Below are 20385 nucleotides of genomic sequence, written 5' to 3' on the forward strand. Positions count from 1 at the left end.
TTGTTAATTCTGTAATATGGAAATATCTTGGAAGTCTAATGAAAAATGTTATTACTGCTAGATAAAGCAAGTAGAATGAATAGATAGGACAAATGCTGATTTCTTCTGTGGTGTTTTTTTTTTTTTTCTTGAAATGAATATTTAAGTTCTTGGCGGTCATCATGTTTCCTGTCCCCTCCCACTCCAAATAAAAGTATCATGTATTTCCTTTGTTGATTTTTAGGCATTCAAAAGGGATGTTCTTGCTGATTCAAGACAACATAGTTCTGTCCAGGACTCTACACTGGGGATAAGGACATGGGACTCCTCCTGCCAGATTCCAGATGGTTCATTACAACTGACATCTTGGTTGACAACTGTGAAAAGGAATTCTGGGTTGTTTTATTTTATTTTTGTGGGAGACCACAATCCCCAAGCTGTAGGACATATCAGGTACTAAATCAGATACTTAGATTTTTCCATAATGTTATTTGATTGTTATTTGTTTTCTGTGAAGGATTTTAAGCATTCAGATCTTATTTGGTTCTTCTAAGAAATGGAAAATATTTGGTTTTGCATCTTGTACTGTAGCTGATTAATGACAAAAAGTTGTATTTCTTATTTCTTAGGGAAAATTGGGGTGGTTCTGTTAGCTTTAATCATTAGATTTATCTTTATGTAGTATTTAAAATTATTATTATAAATCATAATTACCTATAATTGTTGTTATTATCCTAATTAACAAAGCTGTCTTTCTGCCTTTTTTTATTGCTTTTGAGACAGTGCTTGATTTTATTAAGACTAGTTTTGCTACATTTAGAAGGTAGGATAGTTCCTGCATTCAGAACTTGTCCAGTTGTTACCTGGGCACTCAGAAACTTAAAAGTTTTAATGAAATTTATGAATGTTTGCACACTTGTTGTGTTATGATTCATATATTTACTTTCAGCCCCTTTAAAATAAATCTATATGTAATTGTCCTTTCAAATGAGAAGAGCTTCCCTTGTTTCTGTTGGAGAAACTAGTTTGATTTGGAGTATCTGAATGCGCAGGTGATTATTTTAAAGTACAGAAGGGCAAATGTGCAAGCATTATCCTATAGTGTAGCTCTTAGTTCTCATTTGTATAAATGTCTGTTATTATAAGTCTCTTGATAAAAGTGGTGAAAAAGAAAATGATGATTCTCTCGCTCCAATACAGGAAAAAATATCGTAACAGGAGGGGGAATCCTTTTTGCAGCAAAATCATGTTTATTCTGGGTAGCTGTTTAGGTATGTAATTTTTAAAATTCATTTAAAATTACTCAATGATCCACTTTTTCTTTCCTAAAGGTTCCATATTGCTTATAGAACTTTAAAATAACCTTTTCTAATGAGGATGTCTGATATTCTTACTGTAAAAGATGAAACTGATGCAATGAAGGGTTCAGAAGCTGAATTTAAAGATACAGACCCAGTTGAAAACCTTACAAAATCAGGAAGTCAGGAGCAGATTCAAGTGGAAAAGGATGAAAATTGTCCTGATAGCAAAAACAATATGCCGGTAAGAATTTTTTCACTAGTATATCATGTTATGAATCTGTATGCGTTCTCCCTTTCTCATGGTCCTCTTACCTGTTTCTTTGGTACAAGTCAGGGAAAACTTGACCAGTGTTAGCAAAGCAAGTAGGATGGTTATTGCTTCCTCTCTCCTCCTTTGCCCCACTTTTCTGTTTATATTCACGTAAATGTGAGAGTCGGCCATTTTTAATTGTTTGAAGTAGATGAATAATTTTGATGGGAACCGTACAATTTGTCCATCTTTGTGTTTTCCTGAGTGCACAAGTGAAATTGAGTTGTTTTTCATTGTAGCAGAACAAGAGAAAAACTCATCACTCAAACTGTCTTTTGCTGTTGCTGGATCCTGACAGATTTTCAGAGACTGGGCTGTGTTAAGAATACACTATATAGTAATAATGTTGTTTAATTAAAAATGCTAAAATGTTGAGCGTTGCTTTTGTGACCAAAACACTAGCACAGCTCAGTGTGTCTGCCCTGAGTAGAGGTGACCAATCTAGGGCTCTTGGGCTATGTGCAGCTTACAGGTGGCTCAAGTGTAACTTTTACAGCAGAGCTGTACAGTATGAGGCTAAAGTAATCAGATGTAGGTAATCCAAATCCCCAGGTGTCAGAGGAATCAAATCAGCAGAGCTCCTGAGGCCAGTAGGTCTGGGCCCTGCCCTAGCCACCAGCAGAAGGTCCAGCCTTTTTCTCCCTACGTCAATGGCGGAGTGAGCTGGTGAGCTATCATCCCATCTTGGTTACTAGCCAGTACTCCCCGTACCTTCACCACTTGACAATTTTGGTACATGTTTTATTAGGTAGGAAAGCTTAGGCAGTCCTCATGCATACACTGAGGAACTAATGCATATAAATGAGTGGCCTTTGCAAGGTGGGAGATGTAATAAATACAGAAATTGTGGCATCAGATTTCAAGTGAGAAAGAGAGAGGGGAAAATAGTATGGAAATATCTTGTGTTAAAGGAGAATGCAACAATAAGAACGGATTTATGGAAGCAGATTTAATACCCCTGAGGTTTAATTGTGCAGTTAGTGTTTATGCTCAAGAGTCCTGAAAGATGGGTCTCTTTCACATGGGACAAACTAGCTAACTCTGGGCTGAGGCTGCCCACTTAGGCATTGAAGACTGTACGTGTCTTAGATGAGGTGAGGAGTTAAGGAAAGCAGCTGAAATTTTCTATATAACCTAGAAAATGGGGCAAATTTCTAAGAGAAAACATGAAAGTTTGTGTTTGACAAAAGCTCATTTTCTATAGGAATTTTTTGCCTGTGGGTTAATAATAAACAATTTTCTGATAAAAATCCTAATTGGGATATGGGCTATAGCAGTATTCTCTTGTGGGTTGCAAAAACAGGGCAGTAGCTTATTAGATTCTTGTTATTGAGAACTGAGTTCTTTTGGGAGTAGTTTTGCGCAAGACTAACAATTCAATATTCCACTGAGTGAAGTAAGCTCTATCTGCTATGTTAAATTGTTTCCAAATAAATCTTGTAGACCACTGTAATAACAACACGGTTTTTACACTTTAATATCTGCTGGCTTTATTAAGGATGGCATCAGTGATAATTTTATGAAAAAAATAAATCCTTAAAATGAAATATTTCTATAGCCTATGAGAAGTAACTGCTACTGAAAAGCTGGTAGATGTTACAGCTGAGCTGGTGTTTTCTTTAATCAAAGGAATATCCCAGTAGTGAGCCTTAAAAATTAATTTAAGGCTTGTTTATTTTCATACAGTTTAGTAACTTGGGAAAAATCTCATTCACGTTTTCTCATTCAACAAATTTTGGCATGGAAACTTCTGTGAGACCAAGTGGCAAATCTGCCTTCCTGCAAACAAGTGTTGCTGTATAGTCAGCCCTAGTCTAGAGAAATGAATTGGCCGGGGCTGTCAATGGCTGGGGGGTTTGGCAAGGGGCTTGGCTGCTTGTTTTTGTTCTTGAACAGGAATAATAGCTGGTGGTTGAAATAATTTTCTGGCGTATGCAGGATGAACTGAACAACTGTGTAATGAAGGCTGTTTGATGGAGACAGCTTTACTGTGGTCTTCATTTAGTGGTGACGTGAGTGTTGTGTCCAGGAGTCTCCATCAGAATCAGAACATTGCTGTTGCTTGAGCAGTGTAATTAAAAACTGAGTTTGTAGGCTGAGGATGTTGCTTTCCAGAGTGGTAGGAAGACAGTTGTTTACAAAGTGGAACCTTGTTAATGTAAGCCCTTTGCACCAATTGAAGTCAGTAAATGTTAATGTCATTTGTACTGTGGTAGCTGCTAGTGCAAATATATGTCACATATTTGAGGCTTTTTCATTGAAAGCATGTCTTATGCTAAAATACAAACCAAAAATTTTGGCCTGTCCATAGCAAACAAAACCTCTGGGAACAGTAGAGTAGTCAGCAAGTTTTTAACTAATGGATGATTAAATAACTTGCGTAGAGAAATTTCACTGGATGTACTACTTTTCATTGAGTGCAAGTTAAGTCTGTAGCAGTGGGAAAAAGAGCAAAGGATTTGCTGAGAAACGCTAGAGAAGATTATCAGCATCTTATTGGAATTTGTTGTGTTCTTTTGTTTACTAATTGAGTATATCAGAGGATGGGTTGGGGGGCGGGAGTTGTATGGAGTTTGGGTTTGGCTTTCTTAGCTAGTAGCTAATTGCTTAATAGGTTTCACACCTATTGGCAAAATACAGTAATATTCCTGAGTACAGTTATCACTTGATTTCTAACTTCTTTACAGCCAAGTAAGAAACAGGCTGTTATCCTTCCTCTGTCTAAACCTATCATGGTTTGCGTTCAGGTATGTTTCGGGATCTTAGCAGTTCCAGAAACCGGTAATAATATTTTGAAATGTAACTGTGTCTCTAAATTCCAGATTATTTTGAGATATTGTGCATTAGTAACCTATTTGCTGCTGCATACACTGTTGGAGGTACATTGTGCATTAGAAAAATATCTTATTAGAGTACATGGCTAGCACTCCCAATTTCTTTAAGCAATGCGAGAGTAGTATAATTGATATAGAGGTTATTAGGGAAGATTTTTAAATTGTCATATTTTGAAATGACCATCAAGTAACATTTAAACAAGACTGGAAATAGGAGGCACTCATATGAAAAGTACTTTTACGGAAGTAATGTCAGCACTATGGTAGTTTCTGTGACCAAAAAGGTTTTGGTTCACCAGTCACTGTTGCCACCTGATCTGGATAAGGTTAACAGGTGGGAGACAACATACTAATTCTGAATTAGCTAGAATACAGGGTCTGGAGTTTTTTTCCTTTGTCAGTGGGTGGTGGGACAGGTAATACTTCATCCACTGTAATGACTGCTGTTACAAAGTTAATTTTTGTCACTATTTCCTAACACATTAAATAAACCACCTGGATTTATCTTGCAGGATAGTGCCTTTTATTCACTATTAGGAAGACTTTTTTTACAAAGAACCAAAACAATATTTAAGATCTCCACAACAATTCACGTTGGTTTATGTATATATATTTATTCTACAATCCATGCGTTAAGGGAATGGGGGGAAGAAGAATGTTAAATACTGTCACCTCTGCACTGAAAAATAACAATTAATAAGTAGATATCCTTGATGGGACGATGATTTCCAAGGCAGTAACAGACTGAGAGAAAGCAAGCTGCATATCACTACATATCAGAAAAAGCACTTGCAGGCTGTGGAGAGTAAAATCCGTGTACCACCAACAAAAAAAGCCTTGTGGAAGGATGGAGGCTGGTACATGAATACAGGAGTTGTATGCGTCTGTCAAATGATAGGGACAAGGCAAATGTTATATTGAGTATAATTCTGCTTTGGATTTATGCTAATTAAGCAGATATCCCTGTCCTTTGGAGGAATTAGATGAATTTTTTTACTTAGCAACTAGACACATCTCTCTCTACAAGTTTCTTCCCTCCATACTAGCACAGACCTTTTTCTTTGTCTGTTCCACAGCTTGAGTTCTATGAAGCCTTTCTTTGTGTCCTCGCCAGCTGTTTTGGTTTTGTCAGGTTTTACCTGTCTTTGTCTCCAAAATATGTGACTTAATACTTTTTAATAGATAAATGACTGAGCAGATTCCGTTTAGTTACTTTTGAACCGTTGAAAATGCCTCTGTGTCGAACGTTGAAACTATTTTTCCATCAGTCATCCTCGACTCTGTCATGGAAAATTGCTGTCACTACTCACTATATACAGGACAGCAAGTAACCATAGACCACGCTGTTCTTTCCTCCAGTATTACAAAGCTATCTGCGGTTGTTAGGACTGTAGTCCTTAACTGGATATAAAAATGAGACCTAATTTAGAAGAAAGGTGAAAAACTGAATGTCCTTAGAACGCTCTTTGTTCAGGTCTGTCATGTCATGCCTGTCCTCTGAAATGTCCAAATGGTGCTTCAGAAATATATATAGTACTTTATTACAAAACCTTTCACACTTCTAAGTTTGCCATCTTGTGCCTGACCCGTTTTTATCCAACTCGTTTAGATAGCATAGTGATGATAGAGGAAGGCGTGTAACAGCTCCAGAGCTTTACTTTGTATTTAATATATATGATCTGTGGAGCTAATTAGGAAAAAATAAACCAGGCAAATACTCCTACTGAAAGCCTGGATATATATGATTATACGTGTCTGGTAAACTCTACCTAAATTCCCTTTTTATTTTGTAGTTGGAAATGTGGAAGCATAGTGATTGGTCTTAAAAGTTTTTGTTGGTTTTTTTTTAAGACAAAAAAACCTACTTATTATTTTCATTATGCAATTGTTTCGAATATTTGCTTTTAAACACTGTCTTGAAATCATACCCATAATGACTTTAAATGGGACATAAATTTATTTTTAATCTTGCTTTCATTAACATAGTGTTTTTTCAGGTCGGTGAAAGTGTTGGAGAGCTGCAAATAAATTGCTTAATTTGCACTCACTAAGATTACGTATTCTGAAGTAGCTATAAATTGTTTTTCACAAATGGGGAACATAAAGCATCTCTGTATTTTAGTTCTGTCCTAATTTTCTGCATTTACTAAGTTTTGCTCCTACTAAAATACAGAGACCTGAAAAAAGAGAAAATGTGCATTAACAGCTACAACATGCATTGACTACCCGTCGTCCTGGAATTCCGGTGGAAATGTAGTTATCTTCAAGTTTTGTGAGTGCAGTTAATGTTGATATCGCGGGACTTCAGGGTTTGTATTTCCAGGCACAGACCTTATATCATAGGCCTTTTCTCACGTTAGCTGTCCCTGCAGTCCAGCCAGACCAGATTCGTTCTGGTATTTAGCTGTCAAGTGCGTGGTGCTTATCCCTCACAGTTACAGCTGGATGTGGGGGCTTGTGTTTCAGGTTTTGACATCCTTGAAGTCATGCAGAAAAGCAAGAAATCCACACCTGGATTGTTTTACAAGGCAGTTCTTTCTAGATAACAAGTCTTAATATGATGGGTGGGATGATACTTATCTCATGTAACTTTGAGGTTTGAGTCATTTCAGTCAAGGGAGAATCTCCCTCCTATAGTGGCCCCCTAGCTCTTCCCAATGGTGTGTTGGTCCCCAAAAATTATAAAGTGCTCATGAAATTGAGTACCATGGTATCCAAATACCTTAGTTTACTACCCTGAATATCCTATAGTGCTTTGATTAACTTATTCCCCATAGGTTGCAAACAACTATTTTAAAAAAAAAAAAAAAAAAAATCTTTAAAGGCAGCATAATTGAAAGTGTCAGTTAGGTTGGCTTTCCAGCCTGGAAACAGAACTCTAATTCTCCAAGCAAGATGGAAAATGAGATACAACACACCTAAAACACTTGAAGGAATGTACCACCAAACTTGTGTCATCTACACCACCCCCCACCCACCCCCCCCGCCTCCCATGGTGGATCTGGGGTGTTTGCTTCTGTATACTCTTTTGAGTTACATACTGTCTTCAAAGCTTCCAAAATTTTGCAAAAGTTGCCCAAGTGTAGATTCTTTTGCCTGTTGTTTTGAGAGTGAACTGAGGACTCCATTGGCAGCGCTGAATTGATTTTAAGTTTACACTACTTGATTTGAACCCATCTAAGATAACTGATGCTGGAGTAATTGATATGAGGCTGGGAAATCATCCAGTTCTTGAAAGTGTAGCAGCTTGGTATAATAAAACTTTGCCAGGGCTATGCAGAGTGCCAGCTTTCAACATGCAATGTATGCTTTCAGCATAGCTGATCGAAAGAAAAAAATATTTTGCAGGTGACAGTAAAACTCAAAGTCTCTGTATTGTTCCAGGTATGAGAACACTTGAACTGTTTATGCTGCTCAAAAGCTCTGCAAGCTTCCTTTAAAAAAACTGGTGATGAGTTCAGTTAGTTTTCAGTGCTGCTATTTAAAATCCTGTTATATAGGGGAGTTTAAATGAGCTCCCCTTCTGCTGCTCTTCAGCTAAGCTGGCACAACATCCAAAAAAGACATTTGGGACTTGAGGAAATGAGAGATAGTGGTTCTTCTGCCTTGGCCTGGTAGAACCTTTTACTTTAGGTTAGGTGTTCTTTTTAGCAACATGTATGTCCTGCTAAGAAATTAAGGCACTTGATAAACATCTGCTCCTGTGAGCCTCGGGCAGGGAGGGCTGTCTTCATATAGTTTTCAAACAGAATTTTTATTTGGTTTCCTTCTGAAAGGATACCCCTTTCGTAAAGGAGGAAATATTGTCCATTAAACAACATTTGACATTATATTACCAATGTTACTTTTTCCTTACAAATATTAGGCCTGTGCTCCGTAAAACCAGTTCTGTTAAGACTTGTCTGTTAATCAGTTCTAGTTCTACAGCAAAACCAGTACTTCAGTTATGTTATGCCACTCTAAGTGCTTCTGTTCCTGTGTAACTGTCACAGAGGGTTGAGTTAGCTTTAACTATACAGTTAAGAAATTGTTCAACGCTTTTGTTGATTCAAATGTACCTTTCAATCATGCATACTGTAGCAAAATTCTGGTAATGCTTTCTTTTAAGAGAAAAAATAGTAATAAAAGAAGGGATCTGTGAGGAGAAAGAGCATATTAATGCATAGTAAGTTACTAAATTAAAGAGGGGGAAAAAAAGACCAGTAGCCTGTTTTAGAGTCCCTTTTTCATAGCTCCTAAGGTGAAAGAAAAAAAAGCATTTGTTTTAACATGCTTATGATAGGTCATCATCTGTTTCCCTGGTAGAGGGGGAACATACCATTTTTCCAGGTAGGTTTCAGGAATAGGAAGAAAACTTATAAAAAGCATGTTATGTTGCCAAGGAAATTAGGACATGAGAATTTAAAAATGTAGGAGCTGGCTGAGAGAGTAAACTGCTTGGATCTTACTGAACAAGACTAATGCTTGCTTCCTGTTAAAGTCCTGTAATATCTATTGTTGATAAATGAAGAGGAGAAATCAAGGACAAGCACAATGAAAAGCACCTGCTGTTCCTTTCACGGATTTGACCATCATGTCAGTAATAACTGTTAAAGCTTTCTTTTCTACAGACTTTTGCATTAATAAAATTGTACTATTAAGTTTAATATAAACCTTTTCTGTTGTGCCTATCATTCAGCGGCCAGTGCAGTCTTTTGGACAGACAGCAAAAAGGTCGAAGGTACAGTACACTTGTGTGCTGGCATGCTAAGGAAGCCCTTCATGCTTGATGAAGCTTTGTTACTTTGTGAAAAGTACCTTTAGTTTTATTTTTTGGCATTGAAGCTTTGTTTTATTCTGTTGGATATTTGTCTTGCCTAGTTGTCTGCTTTTGTGGTTTGCCTTTATATTTTGGTGGCTTTTTATTGTTATGGAGAGAAACACGTTCCCAAAGATTTTATTTACTTTTCATTAGATGTGCTCTATTGTGCTGACAGTGCCTTCAAAAGCTGCAATTGCTTGGGTATTTTCTTCCTAAAGGAAATCATTTATTCTGTTGAAAATATTAAAAATGCAGTTTTCAGCCATTTTGTTTTAGATAAAATAAATGGAAAAAGAACGGCTTATGGTATATTTATATTATTTTTTATAAGCCATAGTTTTTTAATTTTACATACTTTCCTTTAGTCAAACACAAAGTTAAAGTTAGTTCGGAGCCTTGCTGTATGTGAAGAATATCCACCACCTCCCACAGCTGAAATATCACGGGACCTCCAGGTAAAAATCACGTTACTGAAGTTTCTGAAACAATTTGAAGTAACTTACTGTTGAAAAGAAAATCTTTTGGGTACTATGCGGACACAGTATGATTTTAAATTTTTATTAATACAGCTTTAATAGAGGTGGTAGTATGAGATGAAGAATTTGCTAATGGTTGATATCTGGGGAACAGGAAGAAGGGTTTTGTTAGTTGCTTTAACTTTTTAGTGTTACAGTGCACTTGAGGCAGTTTTAAACTGCTTAAGTGCTGTCCGCCATCAGTAAGACAGAAAAATGATGATGAATATGCAGCATAATTTATCAGCTTTTATATTTAGAAAAATTAAACAGTTGTAAGTTCTGGTGTTTTAGCTGAATTCCCGCATGTTAGTCATAATTGCTAATAATTCTATTAACACATGCCAGAGGTACGTCTGAAGACTAATCTATTAAGATGATGTAACACACTTAAAGCAGTTCCTAAATGCTGGACAAAATATGCATAAATACTCTAGAGAATTAAAATAAAATAATCTAGCTTTCCTGACTTTACCTTCATACCAGTCTGTATTTTTAGAGCAAAATACTATTATGGTTTTAGTTCTATGAATGTATGAGGGGCATCAAAATGCTTTTCTTGCTGCTCATTTTTCACTCCTAACAAAATTGAAATGATCCTTAGTGACTTACTCATAAAGCATGTTGACTTTGCTGTTATTTGAAAAGCTTCTAAACTATCTTTTTCTGAAAAGTGTCACTTTCCCTAAGGAGAAGGAACCAGCAGAATAGCGGGGTGTGAGGGGCTTTTGCTGGGGGAGCGGTAACTCAGTTTTGGGGAGGGAGGCAGGTTGAGAACTCATGTAGGTGTTTGTCATGCTAATTAAAAATTTGTAAGATAGTTGGTGGTTAGATCTACATTGCTGGGTTTTTGTTTGGTTGTTTTTTTCCTTGGGAAAACTGAGAAAATAAGGTTTTTTTGTACTCCTTCACTAATATACCAGTTATTTGAAGAGTTGACTGGAGAAATTTTGAAACTGGCCCTGCTAATTTGATGAAAATCTAAATCTTGGATTTACAGGCTGCAGAGTAAGAGATTAAAAGACAACAGAAAAGTTAATGATATTTACAATGATTTACAACCGTATTGTAATGTTTTGCATAAGATTAACAAAATTGACTGTGAGATCTAGTTTAGGTTCAGTTGTTTAGTCTGAAGCAGTAGGGTTTAACTTGTTCTAACTATATCTAGTTACAGGAAGAGATAATCCTAATTTGGTGGGTTGTTCATCCACAGTATATTCCAAACATTAGACATTAGGATTTTAAAAACCTCCAGCACTATACAATAACATGTATTTAATGGTTTAAAATCAGACATTTAGAGTAAGTGTTCTTGGCAGATGGCATTTGTTACTATGTCTCTGGGAATCTATCCTCAGCTGTGTACTGCAAGGTTCTTGAAAGGAAGTATCGCAGTAGTAGAAGAGATGTGAAGGCCAGTTCTACAGAGTGAATTTAATTCTGTGATAATCCGAGTTTGTATGAAAGGAATACCATAAACCAGATTGTATATTAAGAAATAAAATTAGATCTAGCTGAGAGTTTTCTTTAGAAACACTAATCTAGAAAAAATGGCTTATGGATCCCAATAACTATGCAAATGACTGAAAGAACAAATTTAATTTTTCCCTGTAGAGTGGAGAAATGCATGTTGAAGACAAGAGCTAGAAGTAGGAATTTGTTACAAGTTCTGATGCTGGAGGGTACATCCTATGGGGCACAGGTCTTCCATGACCCTCTGTAACAACTGATACAGGCAATTTCTTCACCCATTTTGCTTTCTTTCACAAAGAATCTTTGGGGCTGGCATGGAAGAGTTCTTCTGTAAGCACTGATCAACTGCTGGCTCCCTCAAGCCCCACACTTTTGAAGCATGATGTATATGCACTAATTGTGTTTGGGATGTGTGGGAGAGAAGTCCAGTGGCTCGGTGAAGTGGGAGACTGTCTTGCACAGCCCTAGCTGGCAGCATGAGAACAACTGAAAAACGCCTTGCAGTTTTGTGTTCATACTTTAAATGGATTTTAAGAATTAGAAAGAAAAAAAACTAGGATAATGTGTCTGATAATACTTGAAAAATCACAATTTTTAATGATTAGAATGTGTTAGCCTTGACTGGATGAAAAATATACTTACTCAGCTAGGAACTGGTGTGAATTTTGGGATAACTGTAGTCTTGTGTGTGATTGTTCATCAGTCACCCCTTCCACACCAGTGTGTCCAGCAGCTCTTCGCAATGTAAAACTGCTAGGCACGTGCCGGTGTAAGTCACTGCTGCCTTCTCCTCGGGAGGCTATAGTGAAAGAGTTGACAGACCAGACAAATTCTCAAGCAGATCAGTTTATTTTCTGATACTCTTGTTTATATAAATTCTTGAGCAATTGCTGCATGAAAAAAAGAAGAGTGTTCCTTACTGCAAAACCTAGGTAAGAGCTCACAATTTTTTAAGCCTTAATTGCTAAAAAGCAATTGGCAACCCTTCACTAAAAGGTGGTATTAAAGTATAAGCTTATCAATTTATTGCAAGAGGAAGAACGTAACTGATTTATTTGATCTTTTTTCTTTGTAAATGCACTAACTCTTTATTCTCTTGCCGTCCTTTGTCTAAATATTAGGTACTAGGGTTGCTCTGATTCTGTGTGCTCTAGTATGAAGTACAAACACTAGCAAAGGATGATCTATTTCAACTCTTCTTAAGGAAGGGCTGTTTTCATATGGATGAGAGTTGTTATTATGGGTAACAAGAATATAAACCTTAAAAAGATCAAACTTTTTCTTCTTCAGTAAAATAAAACAGCCCAAAGGTGGGGGGAGAAAACCAGAGTCTGTAATGTCAGTTTATACTGACTTGTGTAATTTCAGGTTATTGTTGGATTTAGAGATTGCTGGTGAAAAGCCAGGACCCCAGGATGTAGGCTCTTGAGTAATATTCTGTAACGTTTCCTGACTCTTACCTTTTTTCAAGTTTTCTAAGATGGAGGAATTTATCAGGGTTTGATGGTTTGGGGAATTTTGCTTTTTGTTTGGCTTTTTCTTGTTTAATCGTGATTTGGTGACAATTTCTTCTGCTACACTGAGGACTTCAGATAGGTGATTTGAGTTACAGCGAGGAGTCTGTTCAATCAGCATGCCAGCAGAGATCCGCTACAAACATGGTGGGATTGAAAGAATTTTAGGGAATAGAAATTAAAAGATTTTTCAGCTGTTTTCCAGTCAAGTAGGTCATATTTAATTAGATGCTACAGTTTTTGTAGCGTGAAATCACAAGAAAGTGCCCTTTGGTACACAGTTCTGTTGTTTCACACTTTGAAGTAAATTGGTGGTAGTGGAAGAACTGGCTGTTCAGATGGTTGTTCCTTTTTTAGCTCTTGTTGGGGAAAGAAGTATGAAAATGATTACTTGCTGAAATCCTTTGACTAAACTATTGCTGTGTGCTTTTGCTTTGGATGAGTTCAGAGTGTGTAGTCAATCAGGTTTCCAGTGAAGGAAAATCAGACTATGAAAACTTCCTCAATTTAATGATAGTTTTGTAGAGTATTATTGTAAAACGGAGAATAACATATTGGTGTACCCAAGTCAGAAATAATTTCTTAGTAAGACATAAACCATGTTTCTTTCTTTTTCAAGTAACTGTTATGTAGCTACTAGGTGAACAGTAGGTGTAGTGCAGTGACAAAAAAATTGTTCTTTTCGAATTATATTCAGGTTTATGAGGTAAGGAATGCAAAGATTTGTTTTGGACTCTTTAAAGTTTATAGCCAAGTAAATTCTCAAGACTAGGAAAGAATTATATGTAGGAGTTCATTATTAGTGATTGGTAATGGGTTTTATCAGACTTGGGTATGGATAATCTAATAAAAGATGAGAAGTCTTCACACTTGCAATGCTATTTTGCAGGGTGTATATGAATTAATCAGTTTAATTAGAACATTTAATGTGGGGAAAAAATCATAATGAAAGAGAGAACTGATAAAACTATGAGCTAATTTTTTTTTCTTATTTGAAAAAGTTGTTACTCCAAAAATGGATATTGAAACTAGTTTTTAACCATTAGTATAGAGTTTGCATTGCTCAACTCTGACGGGACCAAGGGAGAGAGTGCAGTGCAAGGGCAGGGAGGAGCATTACTGCAGGTTCCGCAAGTCTGTGTTTGCGTATGAAAGAGTCTTTAGCCTTGGTGAATCCTGACTATATTTAACTCCGGCCAGCTTACACGAGTGAGATCTAGTCAGTGGAATGACACACGTTAATGAAGCTTAGAGCAGGTGCCTGGATATGGGTAAGAATGGGTTTGAAGGAAGAGTGAGAGCTTGTATAGGGAAGGATTAGGTGCAGGACAGAATGATAGGTAAGAATGGATGAGGGGTTCTTTGGGTTGGGACAGATCAGATATTCTCAGGTGGGGCGGGTGTTACAGCATCAACTCAGTTGACATCTAGGGGAACAAAATTGACGTTTGAAGTAGTTCAAGACAAAAGGTAATGGGGGAGTCTCGCTCTTACAGGAGTCTGACTCCAAGAGTGGTATTCAGACACATGGTGTCTCCATTTCCCCCTACTTCCTGTGTTTTTGCTGTCTGAAACACATTAGTCCTTCACTGACAATCTTGTTAAAGAGTAAAGAGGCATGAAAAACAAATTAGTCTTCCACTCTAGGGGACCATTATGTCACTGATTTCAAAGGGAAGCTCTTTTGCTGTATTTGGGAAACAGGTTTTATGATAGTTCACCAACTTGTATAAAAACATGGATTTCGAGATTATTGCACACAAAGCTACTCTATCAAAATACACAGGAAGTTAAGAATATAAGCATTGGTGACAGTAAGGTTTGCAAATTTTGCCTTAATATATTGCAGTGTAAATATCTCCCTCTTTTGCGTATCTGGGAATGCAAATCTGTCTTAGATTGAAACATTTGTTTTATTTTTTTTTTCCTTGGTATAGACCAAATTGAAGCTGGAAACAGGCTTTTACAGTGAAGAACTATGAAGAAGGCGGAGGGGGAAGCATTGTGGATGATACATTACTTAGGAACTGTATAAAATTTATACATCTGAAAAACTGGAATATTTTTCTTATATGCATCAACTAAGATACTTTGGATTAATTTTAAATAGCATTCACGTCCTGGAAGTATGTGTAAATTCTAAAATGTATATGGTATTTCTATATCATAGAATTGTTAGGGTTGGAAGGGACCTTAAAGATCATCTAGTTCCAACCCCCCCTGCCATGGGCAGGGACACCTCCCACTAGATCAGGTTGCTCAGAGCCCCAGCCAGCCAGGCCTTAAAAACTTCCAGGGATGGGGCTTCCACCACCTCTCTTCTCTATAGTTTTTTATTTGCTGATTAATAATTTAATTCCGTGGTCACATAACGTACATGCGGGATCAGAAAGAATATGAAGGCAATTATTTTCTGTCGTCTTTATTTTGCAGGTAATATAGTACAAAACAGTTCTCCTGCAGGTATTGTTTTAAAAAATTTCTGTGATGACTGATTTTTACTTTTGACAGGAGAAAATTCAGATCCAGTTGTCACAATCTTTTGAAAAAGAAGAAAAGCCTGCAAAAGATGAAGCAGAAAAAGAAAAATCCAGTGATAAACTGTCCAGAAAAATGTTATCAAGAGGTTTGCTATCTGTCATTGTGCTTTTAAATGTACTGTGTAGATAAAGAATATTTAGGGAAATGCAGTTTGCTTCCAGGACATCATTGCATAGACACTACCTTTGTTTTTTAGCAAATTAAGCAAATAGATCAGATATCTTTGAGTTGGAGGAGGAATTGGTCCCAGAGAATACAGTGCTTTCGAGGCTTCATCAAACACATGCACTCCAGCAAATGCTTTGCCTTTCTTGCCTGAATAGCTATGCAGATCAGCATAAGAGCAGTTGTCTTGCCTCAGTTCAACTCTTCTTTGGAAACTGACTTTACTATTCAGTGGAAGATATAATCTTATTTCTGGACTTTCTTGTTACAGGTTTTGTGAAACTTAAGTGAGAATGACAACTAACTTTGAACTTTTCCTGATCTTTATTCAACAGAAGTCATTGTTCTTTTTTCTTTATTTTACTTTTGATAAGATCTAGAATTTTTTTATAACATTTTTGGAGCAAGGGTGGAACTGAATAAGTAAAAATGACAATTATGTTTTCACTTTAATACTCCTGCATTCTGGATTGAAGATCTATTGTATCTGCTGAAAATCTTTGGTTTTTAACCTGGAATAGAACTGCAAAATTAATGAAGTAAGCCTGTCTCTGTCCATGTTTCGTAATGCCTCCTAAAGGCAGAAGACTCTATGCACTTAAGTTGGCAAATCATTGTACAGCTCTTGCTTTAAATAAAGGATCCAGGATGTTTAGATAAACATCTTAGATCAACCAATACATAGGGAATATCTTTAAAGCTAGAAGTCTTTTTGAGAGAGGTAGCACTTGTCTATCTTGTGTCCCTCAATTCCATAAGGCCTTCCTCTTATGGCATTTCAGTGCATCTTGTCCCAGCTGGCAACCAGGTATTTGTGAAATAAAAAGCACCGGAATTGAGAACTTAACTGCATTTATAACTCTCAGTCTTTGAAATAATGCCTTAAAAAAAACTAGGGGGGTGTTTCAGAGCTAGATTGCTCAATCTTTAAAATACATACCCACCTTCTAAAATTAAAAAAAAAAAAAAAAAAAAAAAAAACCAAAAAAAACCCCGAAAACAGCAACAACAAAAAACCCACGTCCACCCTCCCCCACCCCCTAGAAAAAGGTACCCAATGCAGAGGCAGCTCTTTTACATTCACCCAATGTCTCCTTTGGAAGGTAATTACTTCCCAATTTAGGATGTGCCAAAATAGAAAATGATAGAATTTAAGCATTGGTCTTCTTGTAATTATAACTAAATTATTGCTCACTTGCAAATTAAGAAAATTAAAGTAAATAATTATTCAATATTACAGTTGCTTTACTGGGCATACCTTTTTTTTTCTTCCCCTTCTCCGATTCAAAAGTAATCCCAAACCATAAATGCTCAGACTTGCTTGGTTTCATTTATACTGTCTTGATAATATATGAGCACAATTGGTAGTATAATGAACTCTGCACACAAAGGAACTCACTGTCATTCTTCTTTAGGGAACTAGATATTCCCTGTCCTCAGGTGGACTTGGATTCTCTCCAGGAAAAAATTTGTCTTGCTTTTGAAGATTGGATACTTCGGTCACCCGGTTTCCCACTATGCTGAGAGGCTGCTCTGCCGGCACTGTTGCTTCTAATGAAAAAGCCTGCATGGATTCTGTCTCCACCGAATCCTACGCTTTGCGCAGTAGTCCCCTCATTGCTTATGGAATCTAAATTGCAATGACTGCTCTCCATTAACATTTGTGAATGTTAAACTGTTACATCCTGAATGACAGTATTTCTTCCGGCAACATCCAGTAATCCTGTAGGTCAGCTGCTGGTTGTCAGAAGTGTATACGACAGTGCAATGTAGTATATTGAGAAATCGGGTGGCCCAAAGTGACTGCTTCAACATGTACAGCAATTTGTTAATAGATTGGCAGTGTTACTGAAGCTTTTGCTTCTATATTACACTCGAATTAGGGGAAAGGGGGAGGTGGCGTTGGGTTTTCCATTTTGTTGTTTTTACTTGTGAGCCTTTTCCCTGGAAACTGGAAGTGTTTATTTTTGGGAATAGCATGCCTAATAGTTATATAGTATTGATCCATAAATACCATGTTCAGCAATAATTGTAAAAAAAAAAAAATATTAATGTTTTTTTCAAAGTGTAATTTTCCTCTCTTCCCCTCCGCCCTTAGATTCCAGCCAAGAATACACAGATTCCACTGGTATAGATCTTCATGAATTTTTAGTAAATACATTAAAAAACAATCCCAGGTAAGCATCAGAAATGTCAACTTTCTGTTTTTCTTTCTTGTCATTGCTTGAGGTGTAACACCACCTGTTGGGGGGGTGTGTGTGTGTGTCCCTTATATGTCTAACGCTATGTGTCAGTTATTTAGGATGAGGTTTTGTTGCACAGGCTATCTAAAACACTGAACCACTGGAGGTTCAGGACATTAAAAGCTCTTAAACCATTTCAGTGTTTAATAAGCAAATAATGAATTCTGTCCGTGCAGTTCTGTCCCTGAAGGGACCCTCATACTATGTCTCTAAAACTTGTACTCTTTTAGCATCTGCTTCTTAGAGACTAAACTTCCTTCTCTTACTTTAATCTGTCTTGCCCTGAATTTATAGGAACTTTTTTTAAGCTTTACCATATAACCATAGTTAGAGATATACATCTTCACTCTGCACGTCAGAAACCAAATCTGATCTAATTCAAGTCCATCATTTGTTAGCTACAGAGTTGACAGGATTCCGTTGCTTTGAGATTTGCGGTATGTTGCTATCTTGTTTGTCCCTTTCCTCAAGTAGGGTTTCATATTAGGTCTGTGGCTTTACACACAAGGCAAGAAATTAAATTGGTGGAATTGGGCTGCTGTCGCAAAAGCTATTCCACTGCTATTTCTTATTCATTAGTATTATAGTTATGATTTCCAATGTGATCATGTATTTGGATTCCATTTTATTGGCAAAAAAACATCAAGTGGGCTATAATAGGGGTACAACATCATTTTCTCCTATAGAGTAAAATTAGAGAGCACAGACCTGTGCTAAACTCTTACTTTATTTCTGTTTGAAGTCATAAAGCCTCCCAATGAAAGTAAGAAATGGTAGGTGAAGGTCTGCTGTGGATTTACATGCACAATAACTGGGAAGCTTCGTTATCTGATGTGCACAAATTATGAACTGTGGGACAGTTAATTTCATTACATGTTAATGATTTATGGGAACTGGCATAAGCATTTTTAAGACGTTTTGTGGTGTTTCAGATAATGTTCGTTTCTATCACTTCGAGTTTTAGCTTTTTCATCTTCTCTTAATATCTCATCACATTGCAATGTGTGACAGCTTTTAACCACTTGGTTGTTGGTGTGTTGTAGTAATGCCTCCTGTTATCTGTACTCTGTCACTCTGTGTCTCAGCGATCCCATAACGTGCTTCACAATCCAAGGGCCAGTTCAGGCCTCTGCAAATCTTACTGCCCATGCTAACCAACACGAAACAACCTAGTCACTGCTTTTCCTTCTTCTTGAGACTTTCTTCTCAACAACTGTACTTTCTGTTGAGCTACTGGGCAGAGATTATAGAGGATCTTTGCATTCTGATTTCTGAGATGAGAAAAGCATGTTTCACTAGGCAGGTTGAGTAAATACATCTTAGTGAAAAATAAATACTTTGTCCTAAAAATACCGCATTTGACACCTCCTGGTCCTGTTTACAGTCTGCCTCCACCCTTGATCACAGATCTTGTCTGTGTATTCTTAAGATGAATACAGCTGCAGTTATTGGAGTGTCTCATATGTGAGTTGCTGTGTTTTTATTTTCAGGGACAGAATGATGCTGCTGAAATTAGAACAGGAAATTTTAGATTTCATTGGTAATAATGAGTAAGTACTGTACTCTTATAGGAAAAAAAGAATTCAAGAGTGTTCCTGTTTACTTAATAAAGGTACTATTCCTTTCTTACAGAGTTCCAAGAAAAAAGTTTCCCCCGATGACATCTTATCATAGAATGCTATTGCACAGGGTAGCTGCTTACTTTGGATTAGAGCACAACGTGGACCAGAGTGGGAAGGCAGTCATAATAAATAAAACTAGCAATACAAGAATGTAAGTCTAAAAGTCTTGAAAAAACTTTTTGAGGCATAGAATTAACACCTGGCAATAACGCTGCGTCTGTAGCAGCAGGGGTCTATCTGGTCATTGGGAACCATGCATCAGGGAGAGGCAGTTGCAAGATCTTTACTGATCGTGTTCCAGTGCTGTGTGTGATAATGTGATGTTTCATGTTTAAACTATTTTGGGGGAAAAAAAGGATGGTATCTGTAAATTAAGAATTTTTGTTGCTTTTCTTGCAGAGATGCATTGCTAACTTTGTTGCCCTGAAATAGGAATTTATATCAGCTATTTACCCGTTTAAAGATACACATCAGTAAAGTGTACAAAGTACATTCTTTGTTTCTTTTGGAAAGCAGAACCGGCCCTTAACTTAGAACGGGGTCATTTCTGATTTGGTGAAGGGAGGAGACAAGACTTGCACAACTTTGGCTTTTGTACTGTAAAAACCTGCTGGGAAAATGCAGGCGTTGGAGCCTTCTATTGGAATAACGTTGCTTACAGATCTCACCTGGCCTTACAAAATAAACGTAGCAGGGAAGACGGAGATCTTGGCAGTGGAAGTCTCAACCAGGTTAACAAGTCATGGCATGGTACTTTGCTGTGAGGGCTGGGGAGTTCTTGAAGAAACCACTAGGCAAACCCATATTGCAAAAAAAGGAGCACTGGGGCCACAGCAGCTCCAAACCCTGTTTTGTAGTTGACGTTTTCATTCGAAGGACCCGGCTGTTCTCTGTCCTCTGCACTTGCTCTGTCTCCTCATTCTCTCTCAGAAAGACAAAGGACTAATGTGTTGGTATATTTATGCCACCTACTTTCTAGTTTTAACTTTAAGCATTTAGCATTTGCCTGACACCATTTTTTGTTGTTGGTTGTTGTTGTTTTTATTATTTTTAAGTACTCTATGATTTGAACATGAAAATAGGA

The 20385-nt window shown here is 37.0% G+C and overlaps 1 protein-coding gene across 19 annotated transcripts in view; it reads left to right on the plus strand.

Annotated features, from left to right (window-relative positions):
• Positions 1–292: 292 nt before the first annotated feature.
• The window catches only part of R3HDM1 (R3H domain containing 1), a 54106-nt gene continuing 34013 nt past the window's right edge, over positions 293–20385 (plus strand). For 16 of the 19 annotated variants that reach the window (XR_012588464.1, XR_012588465.1, XR_012588466.1 and 13 more), the window contains exons 1-8: positions 293–432; positions 1311–1521; positions 9103–9144; positions 9591–9680; positions 15242–15356; positions 17535–17613; positions 19170–19229; positions 19312–19452. Coding sequence is in view for 15 of the 19 variants with exons in the window: in XM_074595700.1 (XP_074451801.1) it covers positions 1351–1521; positions 9103–9144; positions 9591–9680; positions 15242–15356; positions 17535–17613; positions 19170–19229; positions 19312–19452 (698 nt within the window). In the remaining 4 variants the exon portion in view is untranslated. The remainder of the gene's footprint in view (positions 433–1310; positions 1522–9102; positions 9145–9590; positions 9681–15241; positions 15357–17534; positions 17614–19169; positions 19230–19311; positions 19453–20385) is intronic. The other 3 variants (XM_074595706.1, XM_074595715.1, XM_074595703.1) reach the window with 2 other exon arrangements.

The sequence above is a fragment of the Larus michahellis genome, chromosome 7 (genome assembly GCF_964199755.1).
Source record: "Larus michahellis chromosome 7, bLarMic1.1, whole genome shotgun sequence".
In the NCBI taxonomy this organism is placed as follows: Eukaryota; Metazoa; Chordata; class Aves; order Charadriiformes; family Laridae; genus Larus; species Larus michahellis.